The sequence below is a fragment of the Pelodiscus sinensis genome, chromosome 3, assembly GCF_049634645.1.
Source record: "Pelodiscus sinensis isolate JC-2024 chromosome 3, ASM4963464v1, whole genome shotgun sequence".
In the NCBI taxonomy this organism is placed as follows: domain Eukaryota; kingdom Metazoa; phylum Chordata; order Testudines; family Trionychidae; genus Pelodiscus; species Pelodiscus sinensis.
Genome location: NC_134713.1, coordinates 160,348,338 through 160,373,019, shown reverse-complemented (window position 1 = coordinate 160,373,019; position 24,682 = coordinate 160,348,338). Strand labels below are relative to the sequence as shown.

The 24,682-nt window shown below is 44.4% G+C and overlaps 1 protein-coding gene across 3 annotated transcripts in view; it reads right to left on the bottom strand.

Annotated features, from left to right (window-relative positions):
* Positions 1-616: 616 nt before the first annotated feature.
* The window catches only part of ALK (ALK receptor tyrosine kinase), a 636,373-nt gene continuing 612,307 nt past the window's right edge, over positions 617-24,682 (bottom strand). For all 3 annotated transcript variants that reach the window (XM_025180988.2, XM_075925354.1, XM_075925355.1), the window contains 8 exons: positions 20,204-20,268; positions 16,984-17,113; positions 11,064-11,161; positions 9,531-9,623; positions 7,456-7,557; positions 5,585-5,719; positions 3,885-3,975; positions 617-2,087 (listed from right to left, as the gene is read on the bottom strand). In XM_025180988.2, coding sequence (XP_025036773.2) covers positions 1,389-2,087; positions 3,885-3,975; positions 5,585-5,719; positions 7,456-7,557; positions 9,531-9,623; positions 11,064-11,161; positions 16,984-17,113; positions 20,204-20,268 — 1,413 coding nt within the window. In that variant the 3' untranslated portion in view covers positions 617-1,388. The remainder of the gene's footprint in view (positions 2,088-3,884; positions 3,976-5,584; positions 5,720-7,455; positions 7,558-9,530; positions 9,624-11,063; positions 11,162-16,983; positions 17,114-20,203; positions 20,269-24,682) is intronic.

Genomic DNA, 24,682 nt, shown 5'->3' with positions numbered 1-24,682 from the left:
CTGCACCCATATTTTAAAGATGGGTGTCTCTGGTCACAGTCCTCAGATTTAGATCCTTTTCTAACAAAGCTTAGGGTGTTTCAATCTGGGGTTCTGGTTTCGTTCATTAGAAAATTTACTGCAAAGTGTGAATCCAGAATTGGAGGTTGAACCACTTCCCCAAAGTTAAAGGGTTTGGATCCAGACCCAGCTCTTCTATATTCCTTTGGTGCTGCTCTCATAAGCCTATTTCTGCTCTCATAAGCCTATTTCTATTAGGCAGCACTACTGCTTCAGCAGCCCCATGACAGTATATTGTAAATTATTTATGTAATCTTTACAAATGAATTCAATTCTTTGTGTATATTGTAACATCACACGTTTCATGCAGAAGGTGTACAGAATGCAACAGTGCAGCATACAAAAATTCTGTTAAAGGAACAAGGAGGGTAATGAACCCATCAAATGCAGACACTGCCTAGAATCCAGCTGGGGTACAAAGTCTGCTGCCTTTCTGTTTATGGTGTTAGTAAAGGGTATGTCAAAGGGCATTTTAGACCTTTTAATTTCCATTTACTGGTGACTTCTCATTGTAGAGGCCTTTTAAACTTCTCTTACCCTGCAAAATTCCACCTGAATGCCACTGAACAACAAAAAGTTCTGACAGAATACAACGGTTCCTTTCTATAGCACAGAATTTTCAAGGGCTAGTACTATCCTTGGCTTTGGTTTTGCAAAAAATATAAGCCATTTTTTTTTCAGTCTCTTCCTTTACAGTTAATTTACTTCCCATCCTACTCACAAACCATAAGTCTGACTGGCATCTTTTCATTGTCCTGCCAATGACACCATAATGTCCAAGGACTTGTGAAGACAATGCTACAGCTGTAACGCAGCTTGGGGAATGTTCCTTGTGTCTTCAGTCAGAGATGTTCCATCCTTTTTATTTTGAATAAATGGTACTTTCGCAAGTCATTTCAAACCTCTGCCTTCCATAGGGGATTTCAAGTATCCCATTCCACAGCAACCAGGCAGCTTGGTAAGGAAACCCCGAACATGAAACACTCAGGCAGTGAATCCTGCCCTTACATTTAAGAGGAGCATACACAATTGAGAAGAAGCGCACAGGAAAGGGCACGACACAACAATGATCATGCATATAAGTTTATGCAACCGAAAGCTGGGCCTTGCAGTTAACATTAATATCTCCCCTTTTTTTGTGTAGTAGTACAGGCTCTGATGAGTTGAAGCTTCTCAAGTGATCAGAAAATACAGCTTCAATGGGTGGCACTTTAGAGCTAGTTGGCACATAATGAAAGTTAGCACTGTCTGCTCTCTCTTGGATGACACAGACATATTCTCCAAGCTCAAGATCCACACTGAATGAGAGTCAAGAGTGCAGAGGGCTCTCAGGGCCCCTGATGGGCTAGGTGGCTCTTGTTTCTAAGGACAGAGTCCTCATAATTGCTCGCGCAAGGTGGGGCAGAGACATCCAGGGGTAAGCCCTGCTGTTGGTATCCGTAGTTGACGTTGCCACAGGGGAAGTGGCGGAGCCTAAAGAGAGGCACTTCCTTCACACTAGCTGTTAGCGAAGATGGTTCTAAGAGCAGGGAGGAGCCTGGCAGCCTATTAGTCACAACACCGGGCCCCACAGTACCGTTTCCTTCATGCCTCAAATTCTCCCTCTCGGACACTGCTTTCTCCAGCAGAGAACTGTTTTTGTCAACAGGCTTCTCTGAAAACCAGGAGCCGTATGTTGGATTCCAGAGATTGGTAGGCTTATTTCTGGATCCCCTGCCTTTCTGAAGCTCAGAAGCTGGGGTGGATTGTGCATAGGCCATGTTGATGTGTCCCCCTTCCAGGGTTGGTCGCGCAGGAACTGGAGGCTCGGGGGCTGCCACTTTAGCCAAAGGTTTTTCAGCTGAGATGGCAGAGGGTGGAGGGGGTGGAGGAGGCAGGGCTTGCTTATCACCTTCTGTCTTTTGGTGTGGGGAAACCATCAGAGGAGGGATTGCTTTGGGGTCTTCTGGGCGCATTGGAACCTTTTCCTGCTCCTCAATGGATGGACCATATTCCACAGGCAAAGCGGTGGTGACGACATCAGGATCCTATAGAGGAAAACAATGAGATTCTTTCAAACTCCGTTGTCATTGCTGATATTCAGTCATAGTTGCCATTTGTTTTCTGTTTATAATAATTGCACTGTATTTGTAGAGCATCTTTTTCCAGAGCAGCCCAAACTTTATTAACAGCATTGTGAAATACTGCACATTGGATAATTTACTGAAGAATTTCTGTGTGCAACTGAGACTGCAAGGAGAATGTTGGAATGATACAGATTGGAACTCAGAGTTTAACAGTCTCTTGTGCAGTCACAGTAAAAATGTAGCAAGAATATGGTGTGGAAGGGGGTAGAGTCTTTAGGCACGCAGGGTAACATTTTCTAAAGCACCCGAGTCACTGGCTCCTAAGTAATTATGGCATTCAACCTGTATTAATAGGCAACCAAAAAAATTACTGGAATAAACACCTCTATCTGAGGATCTAAAAGCACCTTTCAAACATTAATGGATTAAAACCTCCCCACACTCTGGTGGGTGGATCAGTACTAGCCCTTATTTTATACATGGTGAAACTGAAGCTCAGAGTGGTAAAATGACAGATTTCCTGGCCTTCTGTGGGTCTGTGCCAAAGCTTGCAAGCCAACAGTTTCTTGCCTAGTTCGCTTGTTAGATCACTAGACTACAAGAACAGATTTGATGAGTTGTATACTAAAAAGGGAAATCAGGTTGAGGATAGGAGACCCAGTGCAGTCCCTTGTCTGTCTGACCTTAGAGTGCCTTTTCAAAACTGGCCTCGTCTGAGGCACTGAAACATATGAGGCTAGAGATGGGCCCAAGATTAAAAAAAAAGTAATGTAAATCTAGATTCAGACTGCCCCAAAGTTTATCACTGCATCCAGTGTTCTAGTTGTGGAAGAAAACAAGTCCTCACACGGTGTTTGGTAAGCAACAAGTCAGAGGCAGTTTATTTCGAGCAATTGCAAAGGGAGCCTGTGGACGGACCGGGGGGGGGGGGGGGGGGGAATGGCCCCACTTCCTTAGACAGATCTTCAAAGTACACGCAGTAAAAGACAAGTATATATACTCTCCTATTACATACATCAACGACTAACAGTTAACCTCTCTGCCCACACAATTCCCTTCAGATGCTACCTTATCTCAAGGTTCCTGGAGTCAGCATTCCATTCTTATCTTTTAGAGCGAAGCGATGACAACGCCTCTTACAATTCTCCCTCTCACGTTGTTAGGCCTCTGGGGTTAGCCTGTCTCTTGCTCTAGCCCTGCACACAAATCCCCTTTTTCCTTTCCCTGCTTTCACACAGTTCAGATCCATCTTGCCTCTAATCAAGAAATTTTGGTCTGCTTTCAAATTTCTCCACAGTTCAAGAAGTCTGTTTGAACTGGTGCCCTGGGTTAGAGTCATCTCTGCTCAGTAGTGGGCAACATCTTAAGGGTGCAAGAGGGCTGTTATCAGGCAATTCACGTGCAGCACTGCTAGGGAAGAAAGGAGTACAAGTGCTAGACAGCAACTTGGTAGACTCGCTCAGGCCTCTGGCTTGTTGGGGAACTATACCTTGATGTAAAAGCAGCAATCACAGAGTTGCTTTGTCTGTGCACAGCCTTCCTCCTATGGGTGTGTGCGTGGGCTGTGAGGATCACCCTCTCTTTGGGCAATGAGATGGAACCATGGCCTTCTGAAGTGCAGGGAGGAGCCATTGCCTCCACTACGCTACATAGCACTGATTTCAGGCTCACACCACATGTGTGTTTGGAGCTCGCAGCAGTAGTACAGTGCTTGCTGCCTTCTGGTTGTCGCATGCTGAAAGATGGAAGAAGAAATACCTGGGTGCAGTATTCAATCCTCTCCAGTATTATGGCAAAGTTTGGCCTGTCTTCAGGCTGGTGCTGCCAGCACTGGGTCATTATACGATACCTACAACAGCAGAAGGAAAGAAAATCATGAAAGGCAGGAAAAGCAAAAGGCAGATTTACTAGGTAATTAATGAACTTCAGTGCACCACGGTCCAAATAGATACCATCAGTACTCACTAGCCCACCAAGGCTACGTCTAGACTGGCATGATTTTCCAGAAATGCTTTTAACGGAAAAGTTTTCCGTTAAAAGCATTTTCGGAAAAGAGCGTCTAGATTGGCACAGACACTTTTCCGCAAAAGCACTTCTTGCGGAAAAGCGTCCGTGCCAGTCTAGACGCGCTTTTGCGCAAAAAAGCCCCGATTGCCATTTTAGCCATCGGGGCTTTTTTGCGCAAAACAGTACTGTGCTGTCTACACTGGCCCTCTTGTGCAAATCATTTGCACAAGAGGGCTTTTGCCTGAACGGGAGCAGCATAGTATTTCCGCAAGAACACTGACAATCTTACAGGAGATCGTCAGTGTTCTTGCGGAAATTCAAGCGGCCAGTGTAGACAGCTGGCAAGTTTTTCCGCAAAAGCAGATGATTTGCGGAAAATCTGGCCAGTCTAGACACAGCCCAAGTGTTGCTTGTCACCTTCCGTGGCCAGTTAAAAAGTCCATCCTGTTGTGAGTTCAAGCATTAGGTTCCATACCACTATCCACCTGCATGCAAATCAAGGGCCAAATATATTCGTAAATGCTGCCCTTAAGAACATATCATGAAATTGACACTGCTTGTATATTTAAACAAAACAAAACAAGACAGGCCGTTGCCATGTAGGAGATCTAACCAAGTGGTTATTGCTAAAAACACCTCTGGAGAGGGAAGCTGCTCCAACTCCAACTTAAAATCAAACCAATAAGAAAGGGTGGAGGGGGAATTCCCACACAGATTCCTTGCCAGGAGTCTCTTCTCCCATACATCCTTTGAAAATATTCCTTCCAAACCACAATATTCCTTTCCCACAAAGCCTTAGCTGGGTCATTCAAATGAAGACAGGAAGTAACCTGCTGTTGTCACACACTGCCCTGGTTGGCTGGTGAGGGAAGTATCATTTTGTGAAACGAAACTGGAAGCCATGCTGCATTGCAGGTGATCTACTGATAACTGTGTGCTACCTTTTATTCCAAAGAGTCCACAGAATTTGACCCATTTTCCAAGGCACTGAGCCCCTAGAGCATATTTGAAAAAGCAGGCCATCCATGGAGATGGATTGCTTTGCCCACCACCTGTGGGGGGAATCCAGCAACATGTCAGAAAAATGAACTAGCCTTAACTGAAACCACTCAGGGAATTTTCAGTAGGCAGGTTAGAGCATAACTGAGCCAAGGTTTTGCTACTTGTGAGCAACACCAGGGATCTTTTTGGCCACAGGTGATGAGAGCTTGCAGTTTTCATCTAATCTGAAAGACAGCGCTTTTGACGGATATTTTATAAACATACTAGCCAAAGGTCAATACTTCCCAAGAAGGCACCGATGACTAACTTACAAGGGCTAACAGATAACCAGTATGGAAAAAGTCTCTGGAACTTCATTTCATTAAGAAGCTCATTAGATATATGGTACTAAAGTTAAAATCTTCTGGCTAGAGCAAAGTGTAGATGCACAAAATGAGTTAGTCTCATACACAGGGCCAGGGCAGTTTTTGGGTGGATCCATCCTTCCCCCGTTTGTCACGAACTCCAGAACCTCCTGGTTACTTTTGCTAGGATAAGGCATGTATCCAAGAGAGAATATCTCCCACAGCAACACACCAAAGGACCTGGACACAAAACAGAAAGAAGGAAGGTCAAAGACACAGGCACAAAATAGTATCACAATTCAGGGGATATGAACTTAAAGCCATTTAAACCAGTATTTACTTTGTGCACCCTTTAGTCAGTCAATCTGTGGAACTCCCAGATGCAGGAGAACTCTAAGACAAAGTGGCTGATGTAAAAGTAGTACTGGATGACTTTATGGGGATCAGTAACAATAGGGGCTCGTCTACACTGGCCCCTTTTCCGGAAGGGGCATGTAAATTTCACCTATCGTAGTAGGGAAATCCGCGGGGGATTTAAATATCCCCCGCGGCATTTAAATAAAAATGTCCGCCGCTTTTTTCCGGCTTTTAAAAAAGCCAGAAAAGAGCGTCTACTTGAAGTAGGAATAAGAGCCTCCGGAAAAGGGCGCTTTTTCCGGAGGATCGGGGCCAGTGTAGATGCTCTTTTCCGGCTTTTTTAAAAGCCGGAAAAAAGCGGCGGACATTTTTATTTAAATGCCGCGGGGGATATTTAAATCCCCCGCGGATTTCCCTACTACGATAGGTGAAATTTACATGCCCCTTCCGGAAAAGGGGCCAGTGTAGACGTAGCCTAGTTGTTAAGCAAGCCAAGACTGTGATTTGGTAATTAAATGTCATGATTTAGAGTACAAGTATCCAGCAAGGTGAGGAAATAATCATATGCAGTTGGTGTCTAGCACATAATAATTGTATACAACAGGTGTATTGCTGTGGAAGAACTTGCCTTCTTTTGAGGACTTGCATATTAGCCATTGCTGGACCCTTTATGGCAAATCCTATGTTCCTGAATAAGCAACAGCTCTCACTTTGCTCTTGTATTGATGATACAAGTGACCCCTTGCTATAACCATATGTTTCAGGGAATGAAAATTAGAATATTCCCTAGGTTACATCACAACTTGGTCTCTGGTTGAGCATGTAGCACTTGAAGACTGAAATACAATCTCCTCAGCATTCATTTGACTGTCCCCATCAGCTGTGAAACAGGCTGTACTCTCACTTCACACTGTGGGAAGGCAGCTGGTGAACAGCAGTACTGATGGCTTCAGTCTCCTCCTCTCCCCAAGCACTCTTCTGCACTCCTGGCTTCCCGACTCAGCTTTGCCTGAGCTTTTCTTTCCCAATCTGCAGCACCCTTGCTCTGTCAACACCAGCCTTCATCTTCCTGACATTAGCGGCTGTCAGCCACAGCAGAGTGAGCAGGGCTAGGCTCAGATGCAAACCCTGCAAGTGATCCTGCACTTTCGGAGGGGTTTACAGCCTTTTGCGGACTCAGCAATTTACAGGTCAGCTCAATCTCCTCCACCCTCTCCTGGCACTTGAAAACACCCAACAATGTGCTGCATCATCAGGCCAAGAGACGGTGGCAATTGAGGTTGTGTTTCCACTAGCTCCTCTGATACTGGCTGTGTCTGAACCTGCCACTGAAAGATGATTTGCTCCTACCAAGAGACTAGACTCCTTTCAGTAGCTTACAGCTGGCATCTCCCTCGCTAGATCACCTGTTCATAACCAATACAACATCTAAGCCAGATCCATTGCTCCCAGGTGAGAGCATTCCCTTTGCAACAATCTGGCTATGCACTCCCACGTCCCCTCCACTAGCTCCCTTGTTTTCAAAGCTCCAACTCTTCATTTTTGGGGGGGGAGGTGGGAAATGATGGGGACATGTTCCTTTTATAATGGGAAGTTGATAGATCAAGAAAAAAGCCCACCACGTATCAGTTTTTGATGTAAATATTCCTTCCATAAAGGCCTCGGGTGGCATCCACTTGATTGGAAGCATTGCACACCCTCCCTTTCGGTAATAGCTGGCTCTGCAGAGGAAAAACAAAGCAAACAGTCGGCCCAGGTTTCAGAAAGAAAGTGGCATTAATATAATACTTCTCTAATTAAAGGATTACAGTTAGGAGCCTGTAGGCTGGGTTGTTTAGTAAAGAGCTTAAATTGGATCTTTTCTTGTAAATGAAGCAGCAAGGCAGATATTATACTGACAAGATCTTTTTCTATTCATAGAAACAGTTTAAACAGGCATTTCATGTAGGGACAGACAGCTCTGTACTTTCTCTGACTTTGCCTGATCCTGCAACCCATGAGTAATCCTACGGGTGGGTCTCAGTGAAATCAATGGAATTATTCACGAGTCTTAAAGCAAAACCTTCCTCTTTGGAAAAGCTCTCTCACTGTGCCAGGAATGACATGTCACAGCATTGATACCCACATCCAGGTAAGCACCCCTTAAAAAATAATAAAAACCTGTAACAAACAAATCAACTCAACCATCAGAAACAAGTCTGCCAAGTGAGACTGGCAGAGATCCTGAGAAATGTTTGCCTTCCTCTGCAGCATGGGACCTAGGTCACTTAGGTTGTGTCTAGACTACAGGGTTTTGTCGACAAAGCAGCTTGCTTTGTCGACAGAACTGGCTGTAGTCTAGATGCTCTTTGTCGACAGAAGCTTTGTCGACAGTATCTGTCAACAAAACTTCTGTCGACAAAAGCGTGTAGTCTAGACGTACCCTTCCAGGTTTAAGCTAGTGTAAATGGAAGAGTCTCTGTAACTTGGATTCTTTAAACCAGACCTGCCAAAGGGGAGCCCTGCATTGCTGTCCTTCACATTGCTGCCAGAGAGCCAGGCGGTGCACTTTGGGCAACTCTTGAGAGCTCTGGGGTGGACACACTTTGGGTGGCCCTGAGGACTGCCGGTCCTCAGCCTGGCTCTTCCTCTTGAGGCTCAGGTCTTTCTGGGAGCAAAGAGCACTCCTCACACCTTGCCCAGTGGCCCAGCAAATCCGTCCTGTCCTCACCCCTCACCCAGCTTTAAACGATGAGTTAAGGACATCAGTAACTCATTAGGGGTCTAGTACAGGGAGGGTGAGGTTCTGTGGCCTCAGATGTGAAGGAAGTGGGACATCATGGTCCCTTCTGGCCTTACATTTTGTGTGTCTATGAGAATACTACAGGCAGCATTCTTAGCATGGTAGGTGAGAAAAGCCAGAGTGCATATGAAGTCTATTAGGAATGCATCACTTCAGGCTGCAGTCTGCTCAGAGCCCAAGCTAAGCAGGGTCTGACCTCCTCAGTACTTGTATGGGTGACCCCTTAACAGAAAAACCCAAGGTATAGCAAGAAACTGTGTTGGTGATTCAGTAAGTAGCTTTCTTCCCACTGAGACAGCAGTGACCCAAATCTCCAGTACAGTGTTAAGGGGTGCTGAGTTGCAGATGAAAAGTAAACGGAGGTCCTGACCACTTGTGATCATTAAAGATTTCCTGGCACGTCTTGTAAGCGCAGAGTCATTAACCCTAGAGGCCTGGCTAAATTCCAGTTTGGGTAATTACAGTCTCCTGATCTTTCCTCCTCTATATGCGTCAACTGAGGAGATTTACTTACAATAAAAAAAAATAGAAGGGAATAGGGTCAACACCAAGGAGCAGGGAGATTAAACTAAAAGTGATTTGGAGCCATAGAACAAAAGGGCATATCAGTGACTTATGCCACTTAGTGCTCAGAAAGTGAGAGGAAAAGAGCTGGGGATGGAATCCGAAGGGGGAAGTATTCTCTGGCCATGTGGAAAACTCTTCCCAGGACATGGCTGTGAGGAAACAGTGAGAGGCCTGTTGATCTACACAGCCTGAAAGCAAACAGTAGCATGAGAAAGGGAGTCACATGGGAAGGATTTCAGAAATATCTCTTTCCTGGGGTTACATAGAGCAGACACTTAACTAGGTATATAATCCTCTCTTCTGGTAAATTTCTGCCTAGTGATACTCTAAACTGATGTCTTTTACCTGTATATGTCCCGGGCCATTCCAAAGTCTCCAATTTTAGCTACTCTCCCAGGCCCTTGACAAGTAAGGAGACAGTTCCTGGCAGCAATGTCCCTGTGTGAGAGAGAAGGAGAGAGAAAAGAGAAAAAATAATTTCACCTTTCAACAGTTTTGCAAAAGCGAAAGGAAATGGCAGCCTGCTTTCCTCAGGGGCTGAAACCCCTCAAATCCCAGGGAAGTCATTATCTGCGGACAACAAGCTGCATCCCATTGTGTCAGTAGAAATCTTTTGATGGTATACATTCCATTTGCTATTCGTAATCATTCTTTAATGCTTTTTATTGTCATGCATGGATAAATCAGTATGGCGGGGCCTCCTGCCAAAATCCTTTCTTCGCAAGTGCTGCGGAGACTCTAGAAAGTCGCCAGTAAAAATCTGAATCGGATAACTCATGTTTTCCAGCAGCACGCACTGTCTCAATCATGACTGCTGCCCCTGTGCCTAGTACATCTTTGTCACATCTATGCCAGAGGCAGGCAGAATGGTCAGTGCTACAAGGAAAATGGTCAAACCTGCATATCAGAAACTAAACAGACTCCTGAACCAAATCCTGAGCCCATGCTCTTGCCTTAAACTCTCACCCATCTTGGGGCTGAACCATCACCCAGAATCTTAGGATATACCCATGTGTCTTGGTTCCCTTCCTACTAGAATGAAAACCAAAAGCACAGGCCTGGCAAAATGACCTCCGAGGAGTGAATGACAGTAAAATGTGACAGGAACAAGTTTGCAGATCCCCTGCAAAGCAATGCAATTCTGCTCCATGTGACTCCAATGACTGGTCACTATATTGGGGAGAGATAGAGAACAGCTAAAGGAAGAACACTGATTGTCTCTGTATCCATTACCACCTCTGACTTTGCAGAGAGAAGGACCACAAATGTGGCTATACTTAACCATGCTGGATGCTACAAACCTCTCAATTTCCTGAAAACTAAAACTGTTGAAGATAATGAAAAGCTGCTATCTAGGAAGGTGTGAAGAATGTGGGAGAGATCTGCATTATTTTGCCCAATATTTTGTGTATCCTTATTTGACTATTGTGGTGGGCCTTGCCATGAAGAACACTATGGGTCAATTCTTAATATAGCTCTCAACGCATACACAGGAACCAGGCAATGACTAACTCAGCTATTGGTGCCTAATGAATAGTACAATAAATTCACTGCTGGAAGTCTAATTCCAACCCCTCTGGCAAGATGCATAAATAAACTGAATGCATGCTGTGCCACTGAGGAGAGAGCTCAAGTTCTTTGGCATCATGACTACAGGCCTTCCTCACTCGAGATGCAGTAGAGTCCCTGTGCATAATTACTATTAGTCAGGCTTTTGGCTCATCAGAAAACATCTGGCCACTAGAGGACAGTGATACACAAATATATTCACCACAGAATTACTTACACATGCTAGCCAATATACTATAATACAATACAATATACATTTATACATACAAAGGGCAGCAGTAAAGAGTCCTCAATAGCAAATGACCTTACCTGTGAATGAAGTGGTTTTCTTCCAAATACTGACAGCCACATGCAATGTCACGAGCCACATGTAGCAAATCCAGCATAGAAAGGGAAGAGGGCTGGCTCTACCAAAAGACAAGGTACAAAGTGGGGTTAAATGCAGAATCAGAATCATTAGATCCGATATCTTATTGTAGTTGGCCATGTAATTCACCTCCCATCCACAGCAGAATTAGTATTCACTGCTTTATGCAGTCTAGCTTTAAATGTGTGTACACTACCTCTTGGGAGATCAGTCCACAGTCTCAGTGTTATAAGTATTTTAGTGATATTTAACCTGAATTTATCTTTACTCAGCTTCATCCCATTATTAATACTCCCTTAGGTCACCCTAAACCATCAACCCATCCTTTTATATAGTATCTTAGTGCCTGAGTCTCAACTTGGCATTTACATTCTTCTGTCACATGTGTGTGGATTTTTAGCAATTGCCCCTTTAGTTATTTAACTTAATTTCCAGGAGTACATCAGTGCAGGGAGCTGATGTCTTGTGAAAGGAAGGGGAGGGTGCATTCCTACAGAATTACATGATGTACTTTGAAGAGGAAGAACAGCCTTTAAGTGATGTTGCTGATCGTGTGCATGCCAGCACTTTGCATACTGATTAAAGAGCAACATCTTTCAACACTAACTTGCGCTGGCACACACACCAGTCTGATTCATTAGCACCTCAGACTCTAAATGCCTCCCTCCTTCATGATGAAAGGTCACTAGGTGCTGGTACACTGCTCCTTGCCACCCTCCAGCTCGGAGCCATAATGGACTTTAGTCTAACTAGCTGACTGGGACTGGAACCAGCTCCTACTTTCCCTGCAGTTTGCAGCATGCACAATTAACAGGAAACCGCAAGCCCTGGCTGCTACAACTGAGGTCTTAGTCTTGCCTGAAAGGGTTGGGGAAAACTCAGCCCTAAGTATCTGACTGTGAAGGCATCACCAAAGAACTACAAAGTCCCCTGCATTATATGTTGTCTGAGCAGAGTCTCATCTGCACAGCATCATACACACAAGTAAGCAAAAAGGACAGTGTAGGCACAATATCCTGCCCATGTTTTACTGTACACACAGTTTGTTTAACATGCATAGGGGTTACTGAAGTGCCCTTATACATAGGAGAAAAGGGCTGGGCTTTTATTTATTTGTGAATAGTGTTGTTCCCTGAAACCTCACTTATTGATGGAGACTCTCATCGGCTGTGTCTACACTGGCATGAATTTCCGGAAATGCTTAAAACAGAATAGTTTTCGTTATAAGTATTTCCGGAAAAAGAGCGTCTACATTGGCAGGCTGCTTTTCCGGAAAAGCCCTTTTTCCGGAAAAGCATCTGTGGCCAATGTAGACGAGCTTTTCCGGAAAAGAGCCCCGATCGTCATTTTCGCGATCGGGGCTTTTTTCCGGAAAAGACTACTGGGCTGTCTACACTGGCCCTTTTCCGGAACAGTGTTCCGGAATAAGGACTTATGCCCGAGCGGGAGCAGCGTAACTTTTCCGGAATAGCGGCTGATTTTGTACAGTAGAGCGTCGTTGCTTTTCCAGAAATTCAAGGGCCAGTGTAGACAGCTCGCAGCTTATTCCGGAAAAGCGGCTGATTTTCCGGAATAAGTGGCCCAGTGTAGACACAGCCATTTAGTGTTACTCTGCTGGTTACTGAGGGCACGTCTACGCAGCAGAGCGAAAGCCGAAATGAGCTACACAACTTGAGCTATGTCAATTGTGTAGCTTAAGTAGAAACAACTCATTGTGACTTGGCGCTGTCTACACAGCAGGAAGTCCAAGGAAGAGCACTCTTCCTTCGACTTCCCTTAGGGTATGTCTACACAGCAGGGCAAATATCAAATTAAGCTACACAACTTCAGCTAAGTCAATTGCGTAGCTGAAGTTGAAATAGGTTAATTAGGATTTTGGTGCTGTCTACACAGCAGGAAGGACACTCTTCCTTCAACTTCCCTTATACCTCATAAAATGAGGGCTACAGGAGTCGAAGAAGTCCTCCATTTCGACATTATTTTGAAATAATGGTTTGCTGTGCAGACATGCATTTTTTTATTTTGAAATAACATCAGTTATTCCGAAATAATGCTGCTGTGCGGACGTACCCTTACTCTTCATAAAATGAGTGTTACAGGAGATGGAGTAAGAACTCCTGCAGTTCAACATTATTTTGACATTATGTCGAAATAACTGCTTGTAGGGGAGATGCGGTCTAATGTTAGTTATTCTGAAATAACGCTGCTGTGTAGACATAGCCGGAGTGATTCACCCACATTGAACATATGGCTAACATGATCAGCGAAAGGTTGCTGATGTCTTACCAGCTTTTAGGGGTCTGAGCAGGGACTCCTTCAAACCTTTCAACCCATCTAATGGCCTTTCTCCTGTAATCATGGTTCAGAATCCAGCAGGCAATTCCATGAATACACAGTGATTAAGTCCAGTGTTTTGGGATGCAGAGACCGATCCTTGGCTGAATTGGGCTAACACGCAAGGGAGGTGGAGGGATGAAGCCACAAGTTGACTGTGACACTTTTCCTTTCTTGATCAAATTTGTTATATTTTTTATTTTGGCTAAATTGAAATTGTAAAGCAGATGAGACTTATCAGGCAATGACAATTTATCTGAGTAATTTGAAAGACAGCATTTTCAGACCCATTTTCTGCAGGGAGTACCTTGACACACAGAGAATCTGCTTTACAGATTTTGCTCTCCAGAGGAAAGGAACAAGTCAGCTGGAAACTGCAGTACAATTAGCTTTTAGAGCAAGGGGTGCATTGGAAGCACTAAAATGAGATCTTTGCTTCCCCCTATTCTTCTCCCTTAGGCCCAAGCTCTCTAAAAGTGAAGGTGACCGCAAAACAAATTTTGACTATTGTTCAGTATAATCACCACCCTGCACAACAGGCTGTAGGATACAAAGGTGGAAAAATTACTGCTTATCTTCCAAAGCCATCCTCTGATAGGTTTTCCAGGCAAGAAAAGATCAAACAGATAGGGCTATGAGCTCCACAGAAAAAATTCTGCAATGTTCTTGGTATGTGAAGGCTTCGGTTCCTGGAATTTAAGCAGCTAAGTGCCTCCAAAATCTATAGCACTTGTCTCACTGCTGAGGAGGGAAGTATAGTCCCTAAATACACTGATCTTCATTAGAAGTAGCACAGAACAAAAGCCCTGTGTCAATAAATCCCTGATATTTGGGGGAGTTTGGACTGAACTTTCTGGCATGGGCTCACCTTTGATCTTGATATTATGATAACTGCACACCACCCATCTCTGGTATCTCACCAGTGAGTGCAACCCTGGTTTTGTACTTCCCAAATTAGCAGGTGCTGGGTGAACAATGGAGACAGCATTCTCAGACCCAGAGGGTGACTCCAGTCACCTGAAAGCTACTCTAGGAGCTAAAGAAGGAGTCGCACTGGAACTCTTTCCTAGCAATACTCAGACAGATGGTGACATTGATACGTGGGTCCCAAGGGTGAAGCTGGGTTTAGTGTTTGAACCTCTTCTCTCTCAGAGCTTGGTGGGGGATGAGATGCAGGGGTTGGGGAGGGTATCTAATTCAGGTCCAAAAATGAGCGATATGGAAGCTGCTCAGCAGGGCTACCTTATCAAAACAATAGTCCCTTACGTAACATCTGATGTTTTGATTCCTGGATCACCTAATGAAGACTGGGAAGTTCAAGGAAGAGATTGGAAAGCAAGGAGAGGGTTAAGGGAAAGAACACTTGTGGCATACAGCACAGGCAGACTGAACCTTTACACATTCCCTCATTTGTCTCTGCATCTCTCTTGACTCTATTCACTGCTAGCTGTCAGAGAGCCTGAGCAGAGCAGCTGCTGGCCTGGGGAAATGAAAGCACTGACACATGGGGCGGTATGTATAAACAGCAAAAGGGCAAAGAAAACACAATACCCTCAGATCAGGCAATGGCCGTGATTTCATTCTAAGAAGATAAAAGACCTTTTATCATCAGAAGATATGGCTCATTTTACGGCAATAAAAAGGTTAAAATGCCTGCAGCTCAAAATGCATGTCCTTGGTGCTTCTCCACCAGGGCCCAGGTCACTGCTGTATTGGCCTCTCTTTCATTTAATGAGCTGAAACAAGCACCACATTGTGGCGTAATGATGAGCTCGGCCACACATCATTCCTTGTTGTCATCTGACAGCCAGCACCTCCAGCAGCACAGCTTGTCCTGGCGTAAGGGCTGGTTCTGTATCGACTCAGACAGGAGACACCACCTGCTGCACTATCAGCGCTCCTTTCTATGGCAACACGTCAGAGGTAGCAGTGCAGGGGTGGAGGGCTGAGGCAGGGTGATGCCGGTTTAGCCCCTGTCCATGGGGAGCCCGGGCCCCCTGCAGACAGAGGCTGCTGCCAACCCACACTGCTGCCTCTAATAGAGGCCGTAGCATGGGGTGGCAAGGGGTTAGGATCATAGAATCATAGAGCTGGAAGAGACCTCAGGAGGTCATCAAGTCCAGCCTCCTCCCCAAAGCAGGACCAATCCCAACTAAATCAACCCAGCCAGGGCTTTGTCAAGCTGAGACTTAAAAACCTCTAGGGATGGAGATTCCACCACCTCCTTAGGTAACCCATTCCAGTGCTTCACTACCCTCCTAGTGAAATAGTTTTTCCTAATATCCAACCTAGACCTCCCCAATGTAACTTGAGACTGTTGCTCCTTGTTCTGCCATCCATCACTACTGTGAACAGCTTTTCTCCATCCTCTTTGGAACCTTCCTTCAGGAATTTGAAGGCTGCTATCAAATCCCCCCTCATTCTTCTCTTCTGCAGACTAAACAAACCCAAATCCACGTGCTCCAGCCCCCTAATCATTTTGGTTGCCCTCCGCTGGACCCTCTCCAATGCGTCCACATCTCTTCTATAGTGAGGAGGGGGGGCAGCACTGGATGCAATACTCCAGATGTGGCCTCACCAGAGCCAAATAAAGGGGAATATTCACTTCTCTAGATCTGCTGGCAATGCTCCTCCTAATGCAACCTAATATGCCATTAGCCTTGTTGGCTACAAGGGCACACTGTTGACTCATATCGAGCTTCCCATCCACAGTAACCCCCAGGTCCTTTTCTGCAGAACTACTACTTAGTCAGTCAGTCCCCAGCCTGTAACAATGCTTGGGATTCTTCTGTTCCAAGGTCAGGACTCTGCACTTGTCCTTGTTGAACCTCATCAGATTTCTTTTGGCCCAGTCCTTTAATCTGTCTAGGTCACTCTGGACCTTATCCCTGCCCTCCAGCGTATCTACGTCTCCCCCTAGCTTAGTGTCATCCGCAAACTTGCTGAAGGTGCAATCCATCCCCTCATCCAGGTCATTAATAAAGATGTTGAACAAAAGCAGCCCTAGAAACAATCCTTGGGGCACTCCACTAGAAACTGACTGCCAACCTGATATCGAGCCATTGATCACTACCCATTGGGCCCGACAGTCTAGCCAGCTTTCTATCCATCTTACAGTCCAGGAGTTCCTCAGGAGTGGGGCTGGGGGCACACTGGCTGCTGCCTGTGCCCCTGGGGACTATCGAATAATTGTGTAACCGCTAAGATTTTGTGCAGTTACACGATTATTTAATTAATCGATATCTAACGTCCCTACTTCAAAGCATCTAGTCTCTCAGAAAATAAACAGATTCTAATTATGTGGAGGCAGCACGTTATTAGGGTAAAATCACTAGAGGTTATTCCCATTTATTAATAGGTTAGTGGTGTGAGTTTGCTTTATTTTAGATATTTGTAATACTTGGAAAACTCTTAGGAGAGGAGCCAAGTAGAACACCAGTGTGGTTAAACAAGAAAGAACTAGCAGGGATAACAAGGCACAAGCTGCAAAGCTCGTGGAAAAAGATAATTCCCCCCATCGTCCCTTACCGGTCGAGGACGTGTCTCCCTCAGGAAGGATTTCAGGTCCCCTCCAGCCATAAGTTCCAGCAGGATGAAGCGTGGAAGTGCCTGCAAGCTGACTCCGATACAGCGCACAATGTTCTGATGGTTGAACTTGCTGCAGAGAGAGTAAGACTAAACTGAAGGGCAGGTTTGAACCAAAAGCTTGATATGGAGAGTCAACTTGCCCTACCACAGAAAAGATTTTTTTTCCAGAGGAAACAACTCTGAAGGGGAGCTGAGTCAGTCAAAGGTAGATATGGTGATGCTACCAGGTAGACCTAATTAGCAACACTACTGCTTTCAAGATACTGGCCCCAATGCTCTGTTAGTCTGCCTCTATGCTTGGAAGGGGAATGGAGGGGATGAGAAGAATGATTTTCTGTACCCTTTGCACTCCCTATATTCTGGGGCTGACCCAGCTTGTGGGCTTTGGGAAGCAGAAGACATCCACAACACAATTCACTGTGCTTTGGGCAGGCACCCAGCTCACCCACATCTTCCAGCTCCCCTCTGACTTTGCTATGCCTGGGACTGGGAATAGGGTTGCTCCAGCAGCAGTACAGAAACACGTTAAGCAGGGGGTATTTGTGTCTGGTAGTGGAATGCAAAATTGGCTGCCTGAGATCTATGACTCTGCCGTTGACTCCGTGTGGTCTTGGGAGGGCCAATTACTTGATGCCAACATTGCCAAAACTGCCCACTAACTTTGTGTGCCCAGTGTGAGACAAACAGGGCTGGACCACCGTGGCTTAAGAGCCACCGTGGCTTAACCACCATGTAAAAGAAGCAGTGAGGGACAAAAAGGTATCTTTTAAGAAGTGGAAGTCCAATCCTAGTGAGATAAATAGAAAGGAACATAAACACTGTCAAATCAAGTATAAACATGTAATAAGAAAAGCAAAAAAAGATTTTGAGGAACAGCTAGCCAAAAACTCAAAAAGAAATAACAAAATGTTTTTTAAGTACATTAGAAGCAGGAAGCCTGCTAAAAAACCTGTCGGTCCCCTAGATGAACGAGCTATAAAAGGAGCAATCAAGGACGATAAAGCCATTGCGGAGAAACTAAATTATTTCTTTGCTTCAGTCTTCACGGCTGAGGACGTTGGGGAGATTCCTGAATCAGCACTGTCCTTTGTGGGTGATGAATCTGAGGAACTGTCCCGGATTGAAGTGTCATTAGAGGAGGTTTTGGAACAAACAGAAAAACTTAATGTTAACAAATCTCCGGGACCGGATGGCATTCATCCAAGGGTTCTAAAAGAACTTAAATGGGAAATTGCGGAGCTATTATCTGTGGTTTGTAACCTATCCTTTAAATCGGCTTCCGTACCTAATGACTGGAAGGTAGCCAACGTGACACCAATATTTAAAAAGGGCTGTAGAGGCAATCCTGGCAATTACAGACCGGTAAGTCTAACTTCAGTACCGGGCAAATTAGTCGAAACAATAGTAAAGAATAAAATTGTGAAGCATGTAGAAGAACATAATTTGTTGGACAAAAGTCAACATGGTTTCTGTAAAGGGAAATCCTGTCTTACTAATCTGTTAGAGTTCTTTGAAGGGGTTAACAAACATGCAGACAAGAGGGATCCAGTTGGATTTTCAGAAAGCCTTTGACAAGGTCCCTCACCAAAGGCTCTTGTGTAAATTACATGGCCATGGGATAAGAGGGAAGGTCCTTTCTTGGATCGAGAACTGGTTAAAAGACAGGAAACAAAGGGTAGGAATAAATGGTAAATTTTCAGATTGGAGAGGGGTAACTAGTGGTGTACCCCAAGGGTAAGTCCTGGGACCAATCCTTTTCAACTTATTCATAAATGATCTGGAGAAAGGGGTAAGCAGTGAGGTGGTAAAGTTTGCAGATGATACCAAACTCTTTAGGATAGTCAAGACAGAAGCAGACTGTGAGGGACTCCAAGATCTCACCAAACTGAGTGATTGGGCAACAAAATGGCAAATGAAATTTACTGTGGATAAGTGTAAAGTAATGCACATTGAGAAAAATAACCCCAACTATACGTACAGTATGATGGGGGCTAATTTGGCTACGAGAAATCAGGAAAGAGATCTTGGAGTTATCGTGGACAGTTCTCTGAAAACTTCCACGCAGAGTGCAGCAGCGGTCAAAAAGGAAAATAGGATGCTAGGAATTATTAGGAAAGGGATAGAAAATAAGACCCAGAATATCTTACTGCCCCTGTATAAAACTATGATACGCCCACATCTTGAATACTGTGTACAGATGTGGTCTCCTCACCTCAAAAAAGATATTTTGGTCTTGGAAAGGGTTCAGAAAAGGGCAACTAAAATGATTAGGGGTTTGGAACGGGTCCCATATGAGGAGAGGTTAAAGCGACTGGGACTTTTCAGTTTAGAAAAGAGGAGACTGAGGGGGGATATGATAGAGGTCTATAAAATCATGAGTGGTGTGGAGAGGGCTGATAAAGAAAAGTTATTTATTAGTTCCCATAATAGAAGAACTAGAGGACACCAAATGAAATTAATGGGTAGCAGGTTTAAAACTAATAAAAGAAAGTTCTTCTTCACACAGCGTGTAGTCAACCCGTGGAACTCCTTGCCAGAGGAGGCTGTGAAGGCTAAGACTATAATAGAGTTTAAAGAGAAGCTAGATAATTTCATTGAGGTTAGGTCCATAAAAGGCTATTAGCCAGGGGATAAAATGGTGTCCTTGGCCTCTGTTTATCAGAGGCTGGAGAGGGATGGCAGGAGACAAATCGCTTGATCATTGTCTTCGGTCCACCCTCTCTGGGGTACCTGGTGCTGGCCACTGTTGGTAGACAGGATACTGGGCTAGATGGACCTTTGGTCTGACCTAGTACGGCTGTTCTTATTTTCTTATGACCATCTTGTGTGCTGAGCTTCACGTCAACGGGAGAGGTAATTATGTTTGAAAACCTAGGTCTTGGTGTTGCAGGTTGGGGATCCAGAATTTAAAGCATCTAAACTCAGTGGACCTTTTTAAGAATACTGGCATCATTTTTTCTGCGCCTAAGTTTCACCATCTGATTTTTTAAAAAAGAGAATAGTGCCCACCAGCCATCGTCAAGCACTTTGATATTTTTGGGTGGAAAGTGCAGTATGAATGTATTAACATATTTCACAACCGAGCTCTTTTTAGCTTATAGGACAGGTGCTTTGCCATGCATATTCTACAGAAGCCTTTGGTTACCTTTTATTAACATACCTGATAATAAGAGCTTCCATCAGGAAATCCAGCTCATCTTGCTCTGAACACATTTCTGGCAATGTCTGGAAAAGACCGGACAAGAAAGGGGAGAGAGGTTTTAGTTGTGTCTATAGAATCCCAGAAGAGTCTGCAGTGATCCCCTTCTTTCTGCAAGAATCTCTCCACCAAGGTAACTAACATGCCATTTTCAGACTAAGATGCCAAGTCTTGTTGGCAAGCACAGAGGATTTGCCATCAAATCAGAACACTGGTCAATCAAGCTTAATACCCTCCTTCTGGCAGTAGCTAGTAGCCAAATACTTCAGACGAAGAGGACACACTCAATATCACACAAAATTTCTAGACAAATTGGAGAAATGATCTGAGGTAAACAGGATGAACTGTAATAAGGACAAATGCAAAGTACTCCACTTAGGAAGGAACAATCAGTTTCACACATACAGAATGGAAAGCGACTGTCCAGGAAGGAGTACGGCAGAAAGGGATCTAGGAGTTATAATGGACCAGAAGCTAAATATGAGTCAACAGTGTAACACTGTTGCAAAAAAAGCAAACATGATTCTAAGATGCATTAACAGGTGTGTTGTGAGTAAGACACCAGAAGTCATTCTTCTGCTCTACTCTGCACTGATTAGGCCTTAGATGGAGTATTGTGTCCAGTTTTGGGCACCACATTTCAAGAAAGATGTGGAGAAATTGGAGCAGGTCCAGAGAAGAGCAACAAGAATGGTTAAAGTTCTAAAGAACATAACCTATGAAGGAAGACTGAAAGAATTGGGCTTGTTTAGTTTGGAAAAGAGAAGATTGAGAGGAGACATGATAGAAGCTTTCAAGTATCTAAAACAGTGTCACAAGGAGGAGGGAGAAAACTTGTTTTTCCTGGCCTCTGAGGATAGAACAAGAAGCAATGGGCTTAAATGGCAGCAAGGGAGGTTTAGGTTGGACATTAGGAAAAGGTTCCTAACTGTCAGGGTGGTTAAACACTGAAATAAATTGCCTAGGGAGGTTGTAGAATCCCCATCTCTGGAGATATTTAAGAGTAGGGGTATGTCTACACTAGCTCGTTAGTTCGAACTAGGTAGGCAAATGAGGGCAACCGGAGTTGCAAATGAAGCCCGGGATTTAAATATCCCGGGCTTCATTTGCATGTTCTCTGGCGCCACCATTTTTAAATCCCCCTTAGTCCGAACTAACTGCCTAGACACAGCAGTTAAACGTTAATTCGAACTAACTCCTTAGTTCGAATTAACTGTTACTTCTCGTGGAGTAACTCCAGTTGCCCTCATTTGCCTACCTAGCTCGAACTAACGAGCTAGTGTAGACATACCCTAGGTTAGATAAATGTCTATCAGGGATGGTCTAAACCATGGGTTAACAAACTGGGGGGGGGGGGGGGGGTGAAGTGAGGTGAAGTGACCCAGCCTTCCTCCCCATTAATCTCCCCTCCCTAAGTTTTTTTTTGGCCCCAGTCAGTTCCTTTTTTTTTCCTCCACAAGTTTTGCTACTATTGGGGGGGAGGGACGGCTGGACGCGTGAGGGTTACTCAAAAATCAAAAAGGGGGCGTGATGTCGAAAAGTTTGAGAACCACTGGTCTAGACAGTACTAGGTCCTGCCATGAGGGCAGGGGACTGGACTCAATGACCTCTCGAGGTCCCTTTCAGTCCTAGTATTCTGTGATTCTATGAATAATGCAAACAGAAAATTAGACAATGCTGGAGTGTCTATCATGTTGAGTGTAATAGAGGGTCTAGGCAGATTCTTTCCCGACTACCACAGTCAGCTGTTGTTCTGCTGGAAATCTGCATCTGATGCTACTTGCCTTGTTTTCAAAGATGCAATCAACAATCATAGTTTGTTCTAATGGGTCTTTGTATGATGCCACAGACCAGTATGGGAAGAACATCATTTACCACACTGACCACAGAACCATTTGCCTACTTGTGCTGATGGAGCTGCACGCTCTTTTCTTGCCTGGCACCATGCTTTCAGCTGCTTAACATCATTCTTCTCAAAATCCTGGACACCCACCTTGCGACTGTGGCACCAAGCAATGTGATCAATTACCAGCTGCTCACAAGTGGAGTCAGAAATCTTTGTTTTGGGGCAGATTTTGTTTGAGGGGGCTCTTTGGAGAGTTTCATCTGCTGTCCATGCTTAACTGGTAATATAAAACTTTGGTACAATAAATGAGTCTCAGGATACAAATTACATGGCCAGTCCATCTCAAATGGATGCAGATCAAATGAGCTCAATACAAACCAACAGATTTTTTCAGGAATTTCATGTTGGAAATCCAGTCCTGCCACCTGATGCCCAGCAACCATCATCAGTATCAAACAGAAACTGTCAAGATTTTTGTACACCATTGATAACAGGTCCATGTTTTGCATCCACAAAGCAACATTTTTCGGACAAAAGCATTAGACTTCAATTTTGTCTGTAGTCAGATTCCATGTTGTTTCCAGATTTGGTGATGGAGGTAATCTTATGCAGCATTGGCTTTCTTAATTTGTGCATACACGTTGTGGTCAGTTGTCAATTCAATGTCCAACATGCTGCCATGATAAACAAACTGTTTAATGGCTTGGAGCATGGCACCTTCCAAAATTATAGATGTGTCTTAGTAAGGTTTTTGGGGAGCTGGCTTGTACGTAACCTTGATTTGGGTTCGCTGACAATGAGGCCCAAGTCATCAGCCATCACAGCAAAGTGGTTTGTAAGACCTTGTAGTGTCACTTCAGTGTGTGCCCCATCAAGACACAGTTTTTCCAATACAGCAATAATCTTGATTTGCACATGTAGACAGGAAAACTGAAGATCTCATCAGGGTTTCCTCTGACATCGGGACTTCCTTTGACCAAAAAGGCTAGGAGCGAGGGCACATCCTGGCTTTACCTTGTTTGTGATTGGAATGCCCCCAGACAGCTACAGCACATGCACGGCCCAACCAACCACTGCTGGAAAAATCTCCCATCTGCGGCGGTGGGACAACTCAACACCTACAATGGAGCACTCTCATTGGGACACTACTTGAAGAAGAAGAAACTTACATCACTATCAACACAAACTCCTTCAGCTGTGCCTTCATGGAATTGCTGAATGAAGTTAATAACTTTGTCTGGACATCTGAATTTAGTGAGCAATATCCAGAGGGCAGGACAGCTGACCATGTTGAATGCCCTAGTCAGAGCAAGAATCAGGATGTACAAAGGTTGATGTTGTTTGTGTCATTTTTTCTGTAATTACCGAATGGGGAAAATAACATCAAACAGTGCTCCTCTAAAGCACAAAAAGCCACACTGTGTCTTAGACATAACTCTGTCAATGACTGGATCAGGAATTAGTTCAGCAGGGTCCATGCAAAAATCTTGCTGGCCATGGGTAGCAAAGAGAGACCATAGTCATTACCTCAGTTGCTCTGAATCTTCATGCTAATAGACAATGACGATTTTAGCCTCTTTCAGTTACTGCGATATGAAACCAGGCATGTAACAAAATTTTTAAAAGCCTGTCAGTGTTTGAAAACTTCAGTTGGAAGGACACTGGGATCAGGAGATTTGTTACTTTTCATTATTTGAAGAGCCTTCAAAGCCTTGGTCTGTATGGGTGGACTGTTAATTTGGGGGCAATTTGTGGCCATTACCCAGTGATTCGTAAGAAAGAGCAGATAAATGGTTAAGTAGTTCACTAAAATGTTCACACCATTGTTGGGTAGATGGCTCTGCAATCTGTGACAGGAGATCTACCATCAGCAACAAGACAGATTGGGCAGAATCAGACACAGCTTTGACTGCTTTTCAAAAACCTTTGGAACCATGTTTATCTTCAAGGGTACTTCATCTGCTTTATGGTCAAACACATATTTTGAATTTGAAAGAGTGTGCACTGGATTGTGCTACAAGTGGTCTCATCTGGTCTTTTTCAACTCAGAGAGCAGTCAGCTATGAGTATGGCATGTGCTTGCTGCTTGACATTTGCTATTTTAGGATCATTATGGTCAAACCAGTCTGCACGTTGGCATTTTGTGTACTCAACACAATCCACAACAGTGTTACAGAATGTCACAGAGGGACACTCATTCGGCAAATACGTCATCACTGATCAGTGGAAGAGTTTATAAGAGGTTCTTTTATATGGTCTAACATGCTCACACACCAACTGGTATATCAACCCAATGGACAGGAATGCTACCGTCCAGCAATGACCCCCCCAGGTGTGAGAACAATGGTATTGACTGGGACTGAACTGGAGGTTCTCAGCCTTTTCATGATGAGAAGCTGATGGCTCTGAAACAGGCACTTGATCAGGATAGTTCAGAAGGTAGAGGGAGGGGGGGATGTAGTTGGGCTCCTCAGGGTTCCTCAAAAAGTTTAAATGAGCCTCCAAGAAAATAAGGGAAGAAAGAAAGGATATACATGCCTATCATTGTGCAAGTGATCCTTCCTTTGAGCTGAACTATAACAGAATGCGCCACC